The sequence below is a fragment of the Phalacrocorax carbo genome, chromosome 1 (assembly GCF_963921805.1).
Source record: "Phalacrocorax carbo chromosome 1, bPhaCar2.1, whole genome shotgun sequence".
Taxonomy (NCBI): domain Eukaryota; kingdom Metazoa; phylum Chordata; class Aves; order Suliformes; family Phalacrocoracidae; genus Phalacrocorax; species Phalacrocorax carbo.
In genome coordinates, this window is record NC_087513.1 from 75,941,285 (window position 1) to 75,959,904 (window position 18,620).

Sequence of the window (18,620 nt, forward strand, 5' to 3'; positions counted from 1 at the left end):
TTTTTTTTTCAGAATTACTTTCATCTGTCCTGATGTGCCTAAAAAATTAAAAATATTTTAAAAGCATGTTAATATAAATAAGCATATATGCTTAATACTGAGAGCCAAACATAGATCATAGACATATGTATTTGAGGAACTATTCACTTCCCATTAAAATTTGGTTATCAGTATGCCAGAGCATTAGCAAAACTTTGAAAAAAAACTTTTTATAAAAAAAAAAAGTGTAACTTCTCAGTTGGAATTTTATTTGACTTGTGAACCAGGCTAGTGTAAGTAATAGCCTTTGGGGTGGTAAAACAAAATATCTCTGGTTGAATTAAACTGTTTCTAGCAGTTTAAAAATTGACTAGTGATTTCAGTTTTCCAGGAGAATGAACTTGTAACAGAGAGTGGTCTTTCTGGATATTATGTTCTATGAAATTGGGAAACATTTAGTTTTGCTTCACATGTTCTTAGGGGTGTTTGCTTTTGATGTTAATGGTATGAAAATGTTCACAGAAATTGAAAATATAAGAAATGCAGCCAGGTATACAAATGAAAGGAAAGAATCCAGCTTCTTCCTATTGTAGAAGCACACCCTGGTATTGGGGTGCATTCTAGCTCATTCTGTTTGTGAACCCAAAGATTTTTAAATCCTTTGTCCAGCTTTCCCAAAGTGGTATAGGCCAAGAAGTAAAGAAATCTTTCATCACAGACTACACGAGGTTAAGACACTCTTCAGGGAAAGAGTAAGCACACTGGAACCACGTAGTACATAATGATAGCTATTATAAAGACCTAAGAGATTGTTTTAAAGTGCCCTTACTGTCTTTTCAAAGCTGACTTAGCTTTATGAACTGTTTCTGTCTGCTTCTTGTTCAGTGAGTAATAGGTATTAAAAAGATTGGCTCGTCTGTTAAATTCCAGATAATTACTTTTCTACTAACCTTGGTACTTCTGAAGCTTTAAATTTATTTCTCTATCTGTTTTCTTTTGCATTGTTTTGGGGGTTTGGTTTGGGTTTTTTTGAGATTCTTAAAGAATATATGCTGCATGCTGTACGTGTCAGGGATCAATACAGATTCTTAACCTTATATTTTTGTCTAAGATCAACCAGCGGTCTTAGTAGCATTTAGTTAGATGGCTTTTAACATGGCATTTATTTTGTCATTTAGCATTCAATTTATCACCTAAAAATTGTAGTGTAGACGTTCTTAATAGGTCACTGTAGCTGATAATCTAAACTTTTTTGGTTTTCTTAGTTAAGAGAAAGAAAAGGGTGGTGTTAGGAAATGTAGAGAAGTGCAGCATTCAGAATTTGTTGCCTGACTGTGAAGAAAAAAACCCAGTAGTTCCTTTGATAATATGAAGGATAAATTGGAAAATGGGTAAATGATGCATTTCATTTTGTTTCTTTAAAGGGAAGCGGTTTAGAAAGCAGGCTGGCCATCTGTGTGGAAAGGAGTATTTAGGTCAGTGGGTCTGTTCTGTCCTGCTTTGTTCCAGGATGACAGGATCTGTTGTGCTGAAGGCGTTCTTGTCTTTGATACATGTAGGTTTCTGTTTCGTAGGTACTCTTGCATTAATATCCATTAAGTATGAGTCTAATTTAATAACTTAATCTAGTAATTATAGGCTGCTGTGACCTCAGTGAATTAAAACTACTCTTCAGTTATAAAGAGTTCCTTTGGAATTGTTGGGGTTTTCTTGTTTTATAATTGAATGGATTTATAGTAGAAATATAAAATGAGACTATTACGAAGTGATGATTAACCGTAAAAATACTTCAAACATCTACCATTTGTGCCTTTGTAGTATTTATGGTGTCGTTTCTTTTAATATATATTTAATATCCCTGACTCAAATATGTTGTGTAGTTGAAGTAACCAAATTTTCTTTCTGTTGCAGATGCCCAAAGGCTGTTACTTATTTGTCAATTATTTATTGAGTCTTAAAGTTTTTAGAGCTTCTACTTTCTGGGGTTTTTTTTGTTGGTTTTATTTTTTTTTTAACTTCCTGTGTGACTTAATGAGTAAAGAGCTTTCTAAAATAAAACAAGGGCTGACTCTGTAGTCTGAATTGGTAGAGAGAGGATTAGTGGAAGACCAGGCAAGCTGTTGTTCAAGTATTAGCCTATTTTCATTTTAACTCTCCAGAGTCATATTCCAACAGAAAATGAGAACCTAGAAGGTAATTTTTCTGGTGTAAAACGTGCTTACATCTAAGGGGGAAAAAGCATACACTGTGTATCGTTCTTTTCACACATTTTTACCTATCATTTACAGACAGCACAAATGCTAAAAAAAAAAAAAAAAAGAAAGCTTACAATAAAGCATTTCTTCCTTCAGAAAAAGGAACATTTTCTGAAACACTTCAACAAAGCAGCCTGCTGGATTTTGAAAGTATCTTGGTTTTTGCCTCCTGCTAAAAGCAGGAGATGCTCACTTTAATGACCTCTCTCAATCCCTCATCTGTCCTTCCATGGAGTTAATTCTTTATTGTTTCTAGATGTATCACACAGGATATGTTCCTCACTAGCACACAAAGTCTAAAGGAGTGCCTACATTTACTGAAACAGGGTTAATTCTGATTCTTTACCTAAACCTCAGTGGGTGATTCTTTGTGATAGCTTTGCATTGGGATAGAAAAAAAAAAGTATAATGGTGCTTAGATTCCTTGAGACTGTTTTCCTTTCCCAGTAGGTCACTAGGATTATTTTGGCTTGTGACTTCTCCTCTGTCCCTCCCAGCAACAAAACAGTTTTCTTTGAGAGGGCAGTTGTGAAGGGGATATGGAGGTAGAACTTGACAAGCTTTCAAGACTCTTTGGACTTACGTGACTGATGTTATCTGTAATTGTAGATTTTATGTCAGAAACATAGTTATGGCAACCTTTCTTTTTTTTTGGATGTCCAGCTTGTTAAAAAAAAACCCAGTTCACTGTATGTTTAAGTTTAATTTAGTATTAGTCGCAGTTTTTTGATCTGCTAACTAATGCCACATCTTGTGATTTTGCAGCAGGATGCTTGAGGTGCTGGGGGATTTAAGTATCGTCTGCTAAGATTGTGTAAGGAGGAGAATAGGTGTATTTTGTATTGCATTGGTAAGTTGATTGGGTTGATGAGATTGTTACAGGACTGTGGGAAGACAATGTACTCTTTCTGTACTTAGGCTGTAGCAGTGCAGTCTTTGTTTTTTATTGTCAGAGGCATAGAAGCCACCCACAGATTATTTTGGGGTTTTTTTCTCCAAATGAAAATCAGAATGGATGCATGATGATATAGCTCTTCCTGGACACTGAGCCTTTTTTTTTTCTCATTCACAGATAACTTCTCAATAGATGGAAACCTGTGCATTGCTTCTGGAGTCCCCAGCCTCATGAATCCAATAACTAAGCCTGCTACCACCACTTCTTTCAATGCTTCTGTGGCTGAGATTCCAAGGAAGCGCAAAGGAAGTGATTCTGATAACCAGTAAGTAAATCGATTCTGTATGTGTCTCAACATAAATTTGAGGCATTCATTTGTTATTTATGCAACACAGTAACAGTCTAATCCCCCTTCCTTCATTTACTACCATTATTTATTACAGTTTCTTCCAAATGCATTCTTTGACAGTCCTGAGTTACTAAAAATAGAAAAAATAATCCTTAAATTTAAGGGATATATGTAGGATTCTATAAAGCTGTTTCCTTGCCTGAAGTCTCTGGGTAATGTGTCTTAAATGCTGCAATTTCAATTCTAACTCTCTTTTTTTTTTTTTTTTGCATGCTAGTAAAGGCAAGTTCTCTTTGCAGCAAATTGTTATTAAGTTGCTTGAAGTCTCACAAGTGCACACATGAATATCACCTTAAAGCGTGAAACAAGATTACTAGTTAAGCTCTTTGATCTAGAACTACAGAATGAGAACTGCTTTTTCAGTGACCAGGGCAGCCGTTTACTTCAGTGTCCGGACAGAGCTGTGACCTAAAAATGAGGTCTGTCTGACAGTAGTACTCAGTCTTTTTAAGTGGGTCATACTTGACTACTGAGATGATACTGTTCTACTGTTTTCTCCTGTTTTATAACTGCCAAATAGATGCCAGTTAATGAAATAATCATTTACATAGAAAAATATTTTTTGAAGTGATCTATTCAAAGCTATATTAATCAGCCAGAAGTAAGGGACACAAGTCAGCCTGCAGATCTAGTGTATTACAAGCTTCTCCAAACTAGTGTGGAAAATCCACTTCTAAAAAAGGGGGGGAGGTAGGAAATTTACATGTCTTTGTGATTATTAAAGCGATTCTTTTTAATCACTGCTTCTTCCATGTATAGTCCATTGATCTATAGAATGTAGCCATAATGTGGGTGTTGATATAACTGTCAACTTGGAGATTCAAGTGTATCTTGTAGACTGCTGAAAACTCCAGAAATACATTAGTTTCTGAAAAAAGTCTCCATTCTTTTTCAGTAGCACTTGTTGATTTTTACCCGTTCAGTGAAAGTGCTGGTTCATCAATAGTCTTTCCCTGAAGGTTGGATCTCTCTCTGATTTCATGAAACTTCATCATAAAAAAATTCATGTCCAAGTTGAAATACTAATTGAAAAAGTGTTGTTTTGTAGGAACTAGTAATTAGTTTCTAAAAATTAATGTTCTTGCCGAAAGTAACTATTCAAGTGGGGTTTCCTCTAAAATTTTTCTGTGACCTTTTTTCGTTAGGTATATCAGGTCATCTTTTTGTGCTTCGAACTACATTTTGCTTACTTTATTACCTGTTTTTACAGGGATACAGCTGAAGTTGATGGTGATCCTCAGAAAAGGTACTTTTTATAAATCAATCCTTTTCTGTTTTCAGTGCTATAAACATGTCACATTTTCCTGTTTGGCTAGATGAGCTGTGTGGTTTGCCTTAAGGAATGCTTTGTCTAAGGGCAGGTCTTTCTACAGCACAAGGTAATAAACATATAGCTAATTAAGAGGATAGATAGGTCCGTCCAATGTTAAGGTTTTCTGATACTTCTTTCTAAGACACTGACGTGCTTGTAACTTTACCAGGCTTGTTAGTATTGAAATTAAGGTAAAAATGTGAACAAATGAAAAGTAACAGTAAGATAAGAAGACTAAGGAGGCGAAGGAGAGGTCTCGTACTCTTCTAGGACAGGTGCATATAAGTATTTTTTGTTTCTTTGTTTTAACTTTGTCAAGTGCTTTTTAAAACAGAACTACCACAACTATGTTAAAATAATGCTGTTACAAGGTGACAAACCAGAGTTAATATTGGCTGTGCAGTGTAAGTAAACCTTTTGTGTATATATGTTATGGGATAGTTATTAATTACATTATTACTTTTTTGTGATTTCTTTTTCTGCACCTGGATACCTTACTTAGAAAATATATTTGTATTCTTTTTTTTATAAAATAGACGAGTCCATTTCAGTTGGAAGGGACCTACAATGACCACCTTGTCCAACTGCCTGACCGTTTCAGGGCTGACCAAAAGCTAAAGCATGTTACTAAGGGCATTGTCCAAATGCCTCTTAAACACTGACAGGCATGGGGCATCGAGCACCTCTCTAGGAAGCCTGTTCCAGTGTTTGACCACCCTCTTGGTAAATAAATGCTTCCTAATGTCCAGTCTAAACCTCCCCTGGTGCAGCTTTGAACCGTTCCCACGTGTCCTGTCACTGGATACCAGGGAGAAGAGATCAGCACCTCCCTCTCCAATTCCCTCCACAGGGTGCTGTAGAGAGCAATGAGGGCGCCCCCTCAGCCTCTTTTTCTCCGAACTAGTCAAACCCGAAGTCCTTGGCCGCTTCTCACAGGCCATTCCTTCCAGGCTTTTCAGTAGCTTTGTTGTCCTCCTCTGGATGCATTCAAGGACCTTCACATCCTTCTGAAATGGTGAGGCCCAGAACTGCACACAGTGCTCAAGATGAGGCTGCAACAATGCTGAATACAGGCAGGGTAATCACTTCTCTTGACCGGCTGGTTACACAGTGCTTAATGTTCCCCAGGGTGCTGTTTGCCCTCTTGGCTGCCAGCGCTCACTTCTGGTTCACACTGAGCCTGCTGTCAGTCAGCAGCTCCAGATCTCTTTCTGCAGGATAGTCAATGTATGGTACCTGGCTTATTGGGTAGTATGAAAAAAACCTCTTTCTTTCAGGATAAATCGTTTGTTCCTGTGTGGATTTTTTTCCATGGTGCTCGTGTTGGAAAAGTACGAATAAAAATACTCCTTTTCTGTCTTTAAAACCTCTGCTTCCATTTTAGAATAAATGGGGAAATGTGGTTAATAAATCAATTGAGAAAACAGAGGAAAAGGTGGTATTCTTTTTTTTTTTTCCCCTGATCAATACAGACTCTGTTCTTTCTAGTACCAATTAAGTATACCTAGATTATAGCCATGAGGTAGAATTTCACCCTATGTTCATCTAGTCAAGGTAGTTTTCATCTAGCTATTTATATCAGTAACAACACAGCTGTTAGGACAGAGGCTATATAAATCCATTGAAGGCTCTGACTGATTGCTTGAGCAGCAAATTTGTTCTAGTTTCTTCCCCATGTGGAGCTCCTGGGGGAGAAGGGAATTAGTTAATAGGCCACATGCTGCATTGCAGTTGGCCTGGCTCCTCCTTACCTCTTCTCCTACGGTCAGACAATGTAACTTCTGTTGGACTTCATAGAATATACACATTTCTGGTAAAAGTTTCTTTTAAAATGAAAGAAAAATGTTAGTTATGGCTAACTCATCTAAATCTGAAACAGATCCACTGAAGAGAAGTCCTAGGGTCCTGTGAGCCTAACCTACTCCTGTGTTCAGGTTTATCAGACTGTCTAGAAGACTTCTGGGTTCCAGCGAAATCCCAGGTTGAAGAGCTGGATCTCTGAATCGTGTGTTAATTTGGCTCTGGCTATTGGATCCTTGCTGGGGTCAGTGCTGAGTTACAGGTGGAAGCAGTTTTTGGGACCTTTCCTAAAGCTGTAATCTCCAACTGTCCTTCTACTTCCTACTTCGATTTCCTCATAGGAAACAGTTGCTGACTGATTGGCCTACCTCCTTATAATCACTCTGGTGCAACATATGCCTCTTCTAAAATGGTCATAGGCTAGCAGGTCTCTCCTCTGGAATGGACATTAGAGCACTGCGTGAGATGTTTCCAGTGCTGAACTAAAAAAAGCCAAAGAACTTCTGTAGAAAGGTTTTTGTATCAGTTTTTCTTTTAAAGAAAATTGTAGCCAGTATTTGGATGGGAACTCTCTCTCTGCTAGTACCAAATTGCTCATACTGAATTGGCAAGATACCCATTAGGCCACGTTCTGAAATTCTTAATAGATGGTAGCAAAGAATACAGTGATCTTGGGGAACAAGAAAAGATCATTGCCCTTGTTTGAATTGTCCTTTATATTTTCCTGCTGCCAAGTATTTGTTGTGATATAGGCACTATGATTGTCTTTCATTTACAATTTTCTTACATAGATTTTCCAGTCATTGCTGTATGGTGTGGGAAAATATTTAATTATTACTTTTTCTGACCATGAGCAATTAAAGTGTATTTTAGGCCCAGTCCAGGCTAGGGTTGATTTTTTTCACCTTTTGACAATAAGATTTTGGAAATAAAAACATGAATAGGTTATATCTCTTGTAAATTTTTAAATAATAAAAAATATCAAGCCTGCACTTATTTGAATGATCCATTAATCTTGTGTTCTCCAGCGTAGAAACATCTGGTAATTACAAAATCTTCATAATAGGTTCACGTACCTATGAATATTGGAAGTTATGCTTTGTTCTCTTTCTATTATGCATCACTTGCGAGATCATTTTTGTATTAGGAATTTTTGTGGGTTTGCTTTTATTAGAGCCATAATAAATATGTAGCATTTTCTGTACCTTCTTGAATTCATGAGAGGAAAGAAGTGCCTAGTATTAAATATGTCATGTAAAACTATATCTTGTTTTCTCTAGGAGTGAAGATGAAGAACATGTTAAAGTAAAAGATTTCAGGTACTAATTTACAATAAATGTGCATTTTGTTAGTAAATACTAGGATTCACAGTAGTAAAATATTATTATAGGGGTAACATTCATTAAAACTGTCAAATATTTATTTTTCTCCACTTAAATGTATAGCAATTTTTAGAGCCTCCTTGAGGATTTTATTTTCTACTAATTTTAATGGAAGTTGTGTTGTAGGGCATCTCAGATGGTTTAGCAAAAAACTGAGGTTAAAATTTTCAAGGTGAGAATTAAATGCAGTACACTGAAGTCATATATAAAGGGAGGAGCTGATCCTCAGTCTCTACGAATTTGAGAATTGTTTTTTCTAGATTTGTGTACACTTAGAGGTATTAAAAATTTATCCCACATGAAAATGGATTCAGCTAAAGCATGACAAAGAATTCTTGTTCTGGAACGAGGTTTTTTTGTAGGGAATTATTCAAGGTTTGCCATTGTACTTTGAATTCACATCTTACCTGAATCCAAATGGAAATTCATGTAAAGCACTTGTAAGATTCAAAATGCTGTGTGACTAAATGCAGTCATGATTCATCCAAACAAATACTTTAAACTACAGACAAGCCACTTAGCAAAAGTAGAGCTGTTTTATAAAGTTGTTTGAAAAATAGAAGTATCTTTTATTTGGCATGTGAGCAGAGATGTCAAAGCAGAAATACATAATCCACACTGCTGTCAAAAGCATTACTTAGCATAGTGTGTAAGTAATAATTATTCAGTGTTCTTGTCATTTAAATTAAATGGAAGAATTGAAAGTGTTCCAAAATATATTTACAGTTTTTTGTTTAACTCCAAAATTAATTTTTCTTTACTGAGTATCCCAGATTGCTGTAAAAGGTTCTGTTTTGTACATTGCTTTAATAATGTTCATGTTGTATTGGGTTTTTTTTCCCTTAAGTTTTGGTTCATTAGTTGGAGGAAAAAAGTTAAGTAGAAGACACTTTGTAGTTTTGCTTAACAGTTATCTCCCTCCAGTGTTTCTTTTCACAAGCTTATTGGAGACCTTGCTTTTCTCCCTTCCCCTTTGTAACTGAGGAATGTAACAGCAGGCTTTTTGAATCATCCAGTCATCACCTGAATTTCTGCATCCACCTGTTCAGGTTTCTATAACTTCTTATTGACTCTTAGATACGTTGAAGATTGTTCTCCTTCCCCAAATGTTTGTATCTGTCTTCCTGAGGTTCACAGTTCAAGGAGCATATGCAATATATTACTTAACTATTCCTACCTGACACAAAGGAGAAGTTGGGTGAACCTGCAGAGCTAAGAATAACTAATAAACTGAATTTTAAAAGAGCCTTTAGAGGCAGAAAAGCTAATTGCTTGGATGAGTGACCCAGAATTATTTGTGTAGAGGGGGGATTTACTTTTGGGAAAAATGATAAAAATAATAGAAGAGTAGGTCTTTAAAACTGTAGTTTGTTCTTTCTCAACAGGCCTGGAGTAGTTAAATTTATTACCTTTAATGCTTTCTGTTACAGTATGTGTAAGAGGAAGAGTTTTGGGGATTAGTTAACAAAACATGTTGTCCCTCAGTTTGGTTAGCTGCCACTGCGTCTGGTCTCAATTGGAAAGGAAAATAATCTTCATTTTTAACTGAGTGGGTAGCTTGTCTTCTGGGTAGGAAGGGAATAGAATGAATTAAACTTTTATTGATCTGCTAGAGGATATTAGAGGGGAGGAGATCAGCTAGAAAAGCTAACATATTCCACTAGAAAGAATTAAAGAAAAAGTGACCTGAGATATAAACATATTTGTGATGTGCACTGTCATGTGCCTTAGAAGAGGTTTTCTGATGAAAACTGTCCAAGAAGAGAAGCTGTCTTTCTGTGATTGAGTTCTTGGACAGAGGCTTACCAAGAGGTGAAACCTGAGACACAAGGTGTGCACAGAGGCTGAAACCCTTTCTGCGACCTTATCAAGTGAATGAAGGGGAAAGCTTTCTGAAATACATCTGGTGAAATTAGATGAGGCGTAGCTTTTTCTTTCAGTTTCCACTACATCTCATCTTTATACACCTATAAATGTGTTGTCTGTTGCTTGTGTTGTGCTATGAATAAATGCTTGTGTTTGTATCTGTCTTCAGTCTGAGTGTTTTTTAAGGTAATGAGATAACAAGAAGACATGGCTCATCTCAGATTGTTGTGGGTTTGCATAAAACAGAGTTCAGAGATGCTTTAGCAAGTGTTTAGATAGAGGTGGCAAAATGAATACCCCTTCTTAGTTACACAGGCCAGGTAGAGATTGGGCTGGGGAGCAGAAATGCCTTCCAGAGGTTACTAACGACATCAAAAGTTCTCTGGTATACAGGAAGATGTCAAAGTATTCACTTGGATGTCAAAGGTCACCAGAAGAACTTAACTTCTATAAGCCTTCATAACCTCTTGTTCCTGCCACATATAATCAAATTGCTGCTTGAGGTATTTTTTCCCCCTCTGTATTTCACATCATTATTGTGACCATTTCTGTTTTGTTCAAGTGAATCAATTAAATTGTCAAACACAAGTAGTGTGTGGAAAAAACTTCCAGTGCAGTAGTACTACTTGTGATATGTTCCTCTCCTGAAATCGAGTTGATGAATAATATGGGGAAAATCACGTCTTCTACATCTTTCTTAAAAGAATTTTTCTTCTTAGAGAGGCTCACAGTCAAACAGAGAAACGAAGAAGAGACAAAATGAATAATTTGATAGAGGAATTGTCTGCTATGATACCTCAATGCAATCCCATGGCACGAAAGCTAGACAAGCTTACAGTGTTACGGATGGCTGTGCAACACTTAAAATCTTTAAAAGGTGAGTTTTAGGAAACTAATCCTGAAAGTCCTTGTTCTATCAGGAGTTACACTGTATATCATCTTTGTTAAATAAATCAGAGGTCATTTATTTTCCGTTTCCTTACTGAATTCAGTTCCACATCTGTTCTTCCTTTAACTTTACGTGTTTGTAGCTTCCAGAAGTTAATTTCTTCTTTTCACTTAGCGTAAGAGAAAAAAAGCCACTTTTCAGTATCTGATATTTTCTGTTTGCTAAAGGTATGCCTTGCAATTAAGTCACTCCTTGATTCTTTTTAAAGAAAGTCTGTCTTTCATTATTTTCCAGCCCCCAAATTAAGCATGTGTCCTGTGATCTCTCCACTTCCCGTCGTACTTTCTGTAACAGTAATATCTGTGGTGCTGTACTGATGTCAACAGCTTTGCTGCTAATAGAGAAGCAAATGGTCTTCAAACTCCTGTTTATTCCCACATTTGTGATTGCATCAACCCTTTGTCTCTGTATTGGAATTTCATGTTTATCTGTTGACTTTGAAACTTACAACATCGTGGAAAAAGACCATTCAAAAAATGCTTACCTAAAGAAACTGATGTAAGTAGTTGCACTGGTAGGGAGCACAAAGATCTCATTTCAGTGATAGGTTAAGTCTTTTTGCAGTGTAACTTCATAAAACCAAAACCAGTTGAGTAAAACTAAAGAAAAAATTACATTTGGACATAATCATCTTTCAAACTTATTTTATTGCCTGCAAGAACAGTAGTCAAAAGCAATGTTTCAAGACAAAACGTACTTTAACTCAAAGTTATCAACCATTCTGTTAGTCTTAAACACCATGAAATCATAGAATCATTAAAGTTGGAAGAGACCTCTAGGATCATCAAGTCCAACCATCAACACAACACTACCATGTCTCCTAAATGTTAGAGAGTAGCAAGAAAAAGAGTTACCAAAAGCTTATATCCTCACTCAGCTACCACAGTTCATCATGGATCTCAGTGAATGGTTTAGTGTCAGGATTAAACCAGGATATATTCTTTCTGCTCTTTTTGCTATTGCTACATTTTGGGATTTTTTTTTTTCCCCCCTCCCCTAAAAAAAAAAAATAATCCAGGTTGCATATCGTGTGGTCTATTACCAGCACCCAAAATTTCAGGGTTTTTGGCAGCACTGTTTCAGAATAATAATTTGGTCAACTGTAAGCAAAAATCAGAGACTTCTGCATTGCAAAAAAATTTATTGTGAATAAACATAACTAATAAGAACCCCATTAAGTCTTAAGTCAAAGGAGTGTAGGGGATGAATTATGCTACTGACTTGACAGTAATAGAACCACAGAATAGTGTATGTTGGAAAGGATTTCTAGAGGCTCATTGGCCCAAGCAGGCTGAGAATTTTGTGTAAGGAAATAATGTGACAAATTAGCAGGGCAGTAAGTTCCCTTGCAGTTTAAACAAGCATCTACAAGAAATCTTCAGCTCAGATATTTCCATTTTACCAATAGAATATGAAAACTGGGCTCCATCCAGCACAGTTATTAAATGTATCTTCAAAGCAAATACTTTAAGAAAATACAAGATATTATATGGAATTATAGTGAATGCTGAAATTTGGAAAGTTTAACTACTATTTACCCCAAAAAATACCTATAAAAAGTTGTGGAAATGCTTGTAATGGGTAAAAATTATTTTAGAGTACTTGCCACAGGTGCTAGAACAGTAAATGTAGTGAGTCTGTCTCCTTACATTTAGTGAGACATGAAATTTAACTACAATGGAGTGGGTTTTGGATTGTTGGATATATAGCACTAATGAAGCATTATGTATAGCAATTAATAACATTGGAATTATTCAGATTCAGCAGATGTTAAGGATTCTGAAATAGGCCTATGAAATGTTTCTAGAAAATTCAGTTCTCATAATACCATTTCTCTAGCAGTACATTAAAGATATCTGAACAGTAGTTTCCTTGCTTTATGCTAAATAAAGGGCAAGAAAAAACTGGTTGTGTGCCCATATTAATTCAAACCAACACACGTTTACGAGTTTTTTTATTTTTCATATTTTTAGAATTTAAAATTTTTTTTTAATCAGCTGTTGTGGTTGCAAAGAGAATTTATAAAATACAAACCAAATATAACTCTGTTAAAAGTAAATTTAAAATGTAACTTTTGATACTATGTCTTTAAACTATTTTCCAGGTTCCACTAGCTCCTATACAGAAGTCCGGTATAAGCCTTCATTTTTAAAAGATGATGAGCTCCGACAGTTAATCCTCAGGGTAAGTGGAAGGAAACTCAGTTAAATGATGCACTTATTAAAGCTTGCCATTAACTCAGATTTTTAGTTAGAATGTGCTTTTTTCCCCATCTTTTTCTTGAAGCAAGTGCTCTGATGTACTTGATAAATACTGGTTTATAAATGCTGTACACTACAGGCTTTTTCATAAAGGCTACAGAAGATGATTTGTGAGCATGGCAGACAGCGGCCCTTGAAGGGATAATAAATCTGTATACAATCCATGTATTTAATACGTAAGTTTTTACATTGATATTGAAGTCTGCATGCAAGTATAGAGAATTTTTTATGCTTTTAATTACGCATAAATATACTTGCAATTGTTTGCTGTCCTTCATTTAAATTCTCAAAGACGTACTTTGAAAAAGATGCAGAAAAAATACCTGAAAGAAAATGTTTCCGCACTTCGTCACGTACACTCACCCCGTTACCCTTTCTCATTTGCATCTATTTTCTTTTTTCTTTGCTGCAATAACAGACACTGCCAGGATCTGTAAGATGACTCCCAAGTTAAGCTGTTTTGCAGCTGGCCACCTCTTTTCCCAAAGGCGTTTCTTAAAAACCTTGACTGTCTGTAGTTAAAGGTCTGATTCGGTCCTTGCAATCTTATTTGCTTTTTGGTGTGATATATAACTTACTTGATTTTTAAAAATCATGTTTAAAAGTGTGCTTCCTCGTAGTCATCAATATTCATTGTATATTTTAATTGTATGTTTTTAAAGACAGTATCTTTATATTTTCAGGCTGCAGATGGATTCCTATTTGTGGTTGGATGCAACAGAGGAAGAATTCTGTTTGTCTCGGAATCAGTTTGCAAAATACTTAATTATGATCAGGTGGTTATAACTAAGTTTCTTGATTTGCTTTTACCTTTAATTTTTAAACTTTTTCCATTTTATTATATATTATTAAAAAACAGTCCCTGTATATAATTTCTTGGAATTTCTTTGATTTAACCTGCTTCAGAGTAAGGCTGCATATCCTGAAATATTTGCAAGCACATTCAGTGTTCCTGACCTGAGCAATAGCACCAAATTTCAGTTGACCAACCTTAAGAAAACTGCTAGTCTGAGAGTAAGGGATAATTTGAAGATGTCTTAAAAGAAAATGTCTTGGAAATAGAAATTAGATGGTGAAGTGATTTTGGGGGGTTTTTTATGGCCAAGGAAAATTGGTAGTTCAGCAGTGGAAGTTAATTAAAGCTTTCCTTGCTAATGGCTTTATGCTCAGATGCACTACATACCACCTCATCCGCAATAACTATCCATGTTTATACTCTTAACTTGAAGGAAACTGATACAGTGTGAGTTAGCTTAGCCTGCAGAACAAGAGAAATAGATAAAGTATAAGCACCTTCCATTAGTTGACATTTAACATCATGGACATTTACCACAAATAGTCAAGGCATGATAGCTTGTTCATGTATCTATGACTTCTGTTCCAAAAACAGAGGCTAAACCAGTGCTTCCATCTGTCTGCTTCTGTAAGTTTGAAATCATTTGTGCTATGTTCATTTTCTTCAAAATGGAAGGGTAACCAATCTGGACTCTGTTTTCTAGAGATTCTTTTTTACCTTTTATTTAAAAAAAAAAACCAAAGCTATATATTTTTAAGTGAAATGAATAATCTTATGTGAACAAGCATAGAGCAGATGATTTTTTTAACACTTCTCACTAGCTCAAGGACTAAAACGTACCTTTTGGAGTCTCTCACATCAGACATACTTCCTTCCAGACCTATAAGATCTTCCCTGTTCTAGCCAAAATGGTTCAGAGAATGTGACTGACTTAACCCATGAATTTATTAGCTTATTTGGGAATCATTCTAGGTTATGAATCGCATCCTGCAGCCTATCTGTTACACCTATATATTTTGACAAGGCTGCTGTTAGCCTTTCTCAGTGGCAGTCAGCATTTTTCCTTTGCGTTAGGGTTGGATGGGGACTGGGCAAATGAAAGAGGCTCTATGTTTATCCTGCTTTCTTAGGAGCTTTTCATTAAACCCATTTCTGACTCTGGCTTCCTGGAAAAGTGCTCCCCTTTATGTATACAGTGATCACATAGCAAGTGGCATGGGTCCAAAATGAGTTGCAATTTGAATCTAGAATACTGCTTGTCAACACAGCTCCTTTCTACCCATTGATTTGACCTGCTGTGGTGAAGGTAAGCAATCAAAAAAACCCAAAACAACCAAACAAAAAAGCCTAGCCTACTTCTGTGAGAATTCCTTCCTGTTTCAAAGGAAAGTGGTGCTGCCTGCAGTAGTGCAGCAGTCCAGTTACTTTGGATCAGCAGAGTCAGCAGGTTGAATGGATCCCAGCTAGAGAGATTCCTGTAAATATCCCCTACTAAGGAGCACTGAAGTGAGTTGACCCCTGCTTCCAGGCAGCTCTTGGCTCAGTGGTACCATTTTGTCCAACAAATTAGAGCTCAGTCATTAAGTGGCATGAATATTTCTTCCTATTTCCCAACCTTCCCTCCCACCAGTAATCTGTGAGTGGAGTTACTTTGTGTGTAACCTTCTTTGGCTAGGGTCAGGAATGGTGTTATGTACATAAGTAAAACATTTGGTTTTACAGAACTGTTTTTCGATATCCAACTGAATATGTGATTTTGCAAAGAGAAAGTAAAAAATTATGGGTTTTCTACCCTGTTTTTATAAAAATATTAAACAATGGCAAATTAAATGGGGATCAAAATATTGATGTTTAGAGTAACTGTAGTATTTGACTTTAATGGTGTAGAAAGTTGTTTTTCTGAGATAACTAATGTATATGGCATTCCGTCCTAAAACCATGTGGTTCTTACACCTTTTGGGTTTTGGTGTTTTTGTTGTTTGTTGTTTTTTTTAATAGGCCAGTTTAATTGGACAAAGTTTGTTTGATTACTTGCATCCAAAAGATGTTGCAAAAGTTAAGGAGCAACTTTCTTCTTCAGATATCTCTCCTAGGGAGAAGCTCATAGATGGGAAAAGTAAGTCATATTTGAATGTGCTCAGATTTTTTGAAAGATACGTTAATAAACTTAGTTATTATGCAGGACATATTCATGTGTTCGTATGGGTATGGATGTACAAACTTGAGGTATAATTTCTATGAACCAAACATTTGAATGCTTATCTGCTGCTTAGAGTGCACTTACAGTTAAAAGCTAGCCCATTACTTAGATAATAAGAATGACTGAAATTTGCACTGTTAAACATTTACCAAGATGTGGTCTGACATTCTTCCTACCAGGCATACTACTTTTTTTTCTTGTATTTGATAGGTCTTGTCAATACAAAAGACCTGATGTAGTCGAACATGGGATAAAATACTTCAATACCAAGAATCACTGTCTTCTCTGAAAATGCTAAGTGTCAATCCTAATTTAACCAAATCTTATTTTGTTTACAGTTAATTCTAATATGAAAAATGTTATGTACTGTGCAGCTAATTGCTATTTTATAGCTGGCTTTTATAAGCATCTTTGCAGTTCTTCCTTGTACCAAATAGAAGGTGAAAGTTTATAAAGCATATTTAGTAAAATACCTTTCAAAATATCAAGAAGTGTTTAGAAATAGTTTGGTAGTTCTTTTTAATTTTGGAATATGTGTGACAGTCACGTTTTCTTTGCACTATTTAAGTTATTAGACTTTCTTAATTTTCAATTGTAAGGAAAAAATTTAGGCAACTAAAGAGTTTGGAGAATGTGCTGGAAGCTGAAATGAAGAAAAGGCCTTGTATTCTGAAGTTTTATTGTTGGATTTTGGTTTTTTAACTACTTTAACTAAATTTTTGTAAGCTGGCTTGCAAGTACACACAGATTTTCAAGCTGGACCAGCTCGACTGAATTCTGGTGCTCGACGTTCCTTCTTCTGTCGGATAAAATGTAGTAGGACCACAGTCAAAGAAGAAAAGGAGTGCTTGCCCAACCCAAAGAAGAAAGGTATTCAAGCAGTGTAGATGAAGTGGGGGCTTTCTGTCTTGAAACTTGGTGTATTTAAGTTCCAAGCCAGTAGTGTTACCCTTGTACTTATCATTGAATTCACAAAGTAGCTGTAGAGAAGTTTAAATGTGTACTAGAGACACGTTTTGAGAAACAGTCTAATTATACTCTTTCTCCTTGCTATTCGCTCCTGGAAAAGAGGGAGGGAGGAACCTGAGTTACAGTGGCTGCTTAGAAGCACATGGTCTGTTGTAGTAAAATTTCAGAAGTCTCAGGGAAAATTTTGAAAGCACTGGAGCAAATCAGAACAATGAAACTAGATAACATGTATCTTGGAGATAACTGTGAATAAGGCCTGCAAAATCTACTGTTTTGAAGGAAAAAAAAGAAAAAAGTAAACTGTCTTTTTTTTCTGATTTACTTTGTGTTGTGTGTATGTAAAAAGTATGAATTTTCCTTTTTTTTTGCTTTTAATAATAAAATTAATTCCATTCATTTTTCCAATAATTTTAGCTTAGTTCAAATTTTGGTATGGCTGTATAGCAGTATACTCTTCAAGTTTTCAGTGAATGGATCTTTTTTAAATGTAACTTCCAGCTTTTATTTGATACCTTAGTATTGATTTTTGCAAAGGTGTGCTGAAATTGTTTGACTCAAAAAATCCTCCTACTCGTTTTTCAATGTAACCTGTTATTGTTGAGACATACCATACAATAGTAAATTTTAAAATAGGTCTGCATTGTAAGTATATCGAATTGTCTCCCTTGATGAGCCGACTAACTTGGTCAGATAAGAATTTAACTTGTATAAATGTGTCTCGGGAATGGAGTACTGAGAGAAGGCGCTTCGACAATCTCTCATCCTACTGTGACTTTGTCACAGTTTAACTCAGCTTTTCATTTGACAGAGTTGCTTTATGTTTTCCATAGCTGATAGGGTTAATGCAGTCAAATTTAACTTTACTTTATTAGTAAAGCATAACTTGTTCAGAATACAGATACCAAGAATACTTCGGCAATTTTTGGGGGGTTATGGTAGAACACATAATGTCATCTTGATGTGTATGAGGGTGTTTACATGTTTTATAGGCAGCAGAGTCTACCAGCCGTAGGAATAAATGATAGTGTGTGCTGTAATTTAAGCCTTTTAAAATACGTGTACCCAGAAAATTGAGGAATTCAGAAGCCTGAGATAAATAGAAAGTAAGCTAGGTTGTTTTGGGTTGTTCTCTTGACTGATTCTTTTAGCAATTGCAGTAAGTATATGTTAAGATCATCATGTTCACAAAAGGTAAATTGATTTGGAAGCTACAGAGTGCCTCTCTAGTTTATTTTAATTTACAATACAGGTGAAACTATATAAAGAGAAAGTGATCTGTGGGTTACTAGACTTTTGGTTTACTTTCTTTTTTCTGTGAGACTGTGTTTGAACTGCCAACGCCTATAACTTATCTTCCTAAATCTTGCATAGGGTTAGAATTGCGCTCTCCAGGAAAGCCAAAATGTAGTAGTACAAAATTAATTTTAAAATACTCCGTAAATTTATCTATAGTCTTGTACAGTTGTCTTAAGTAAGCACAAAATAGAGTTGCTGGTCTCGTGGTGAACAGAATTAAAAAAAAAAAAAATTCGGTATACTTTTTGAAC

At 35.7% G+C, this 18,620-nt stretch overlaps 1 protein-coding gene across 3 annotated transcripts in view; it reads left to right on the forward strand.

Annotated features, from left to right (window-relative positions):
• The window catches only part of BMAL2 (basic helix-loop-helix ARNT like 2), a 38,051-nt gene that overhangs the window by 5,399 nt on the left and 14,032 nt on the right, over positions 1-18,620 (forward strand). For 2 of the 3 annotated variants that reach the window (XR_010374448.1, XM_064460505.1), the window contains exons 2-9: positions 3,307-3,454; positions 4,749-4,784; positions 7,931-7,969; positions 10,618-10,775; positions 12,952-13,031; positions 13,792-13,884; positions 15,903-16,020; positions 16,831-16,974. Coding sequence is in view for 2 of the 3 variants with exons in the window: in XM_064460505.1 (XP_064316575.1) it covers positions 3,307-3,454; positions 4,749-4,784; positions 7,931-7,969; positions 10,618-10,775; positions 12,952-13,031; positions 13,792-13,884; positions 15,903-16,020; positions 16,831-16,974 (816 nt within the window). In the remaining variant the exon portion in view is untranslated. The remainder of the gene's footprint in view (positions 1-3,306; positions 3,455-4,748; positions 4,785-7,930; positions 7,970-10,617; positions 10,776-12,951; positions 13,032-13,791; positions 13,885-15,902; positions 16,021-16,830; positions 16,975-18,620) is intronic. The other variant, XM_064460514.1, reaches the window with a different exon arrangement.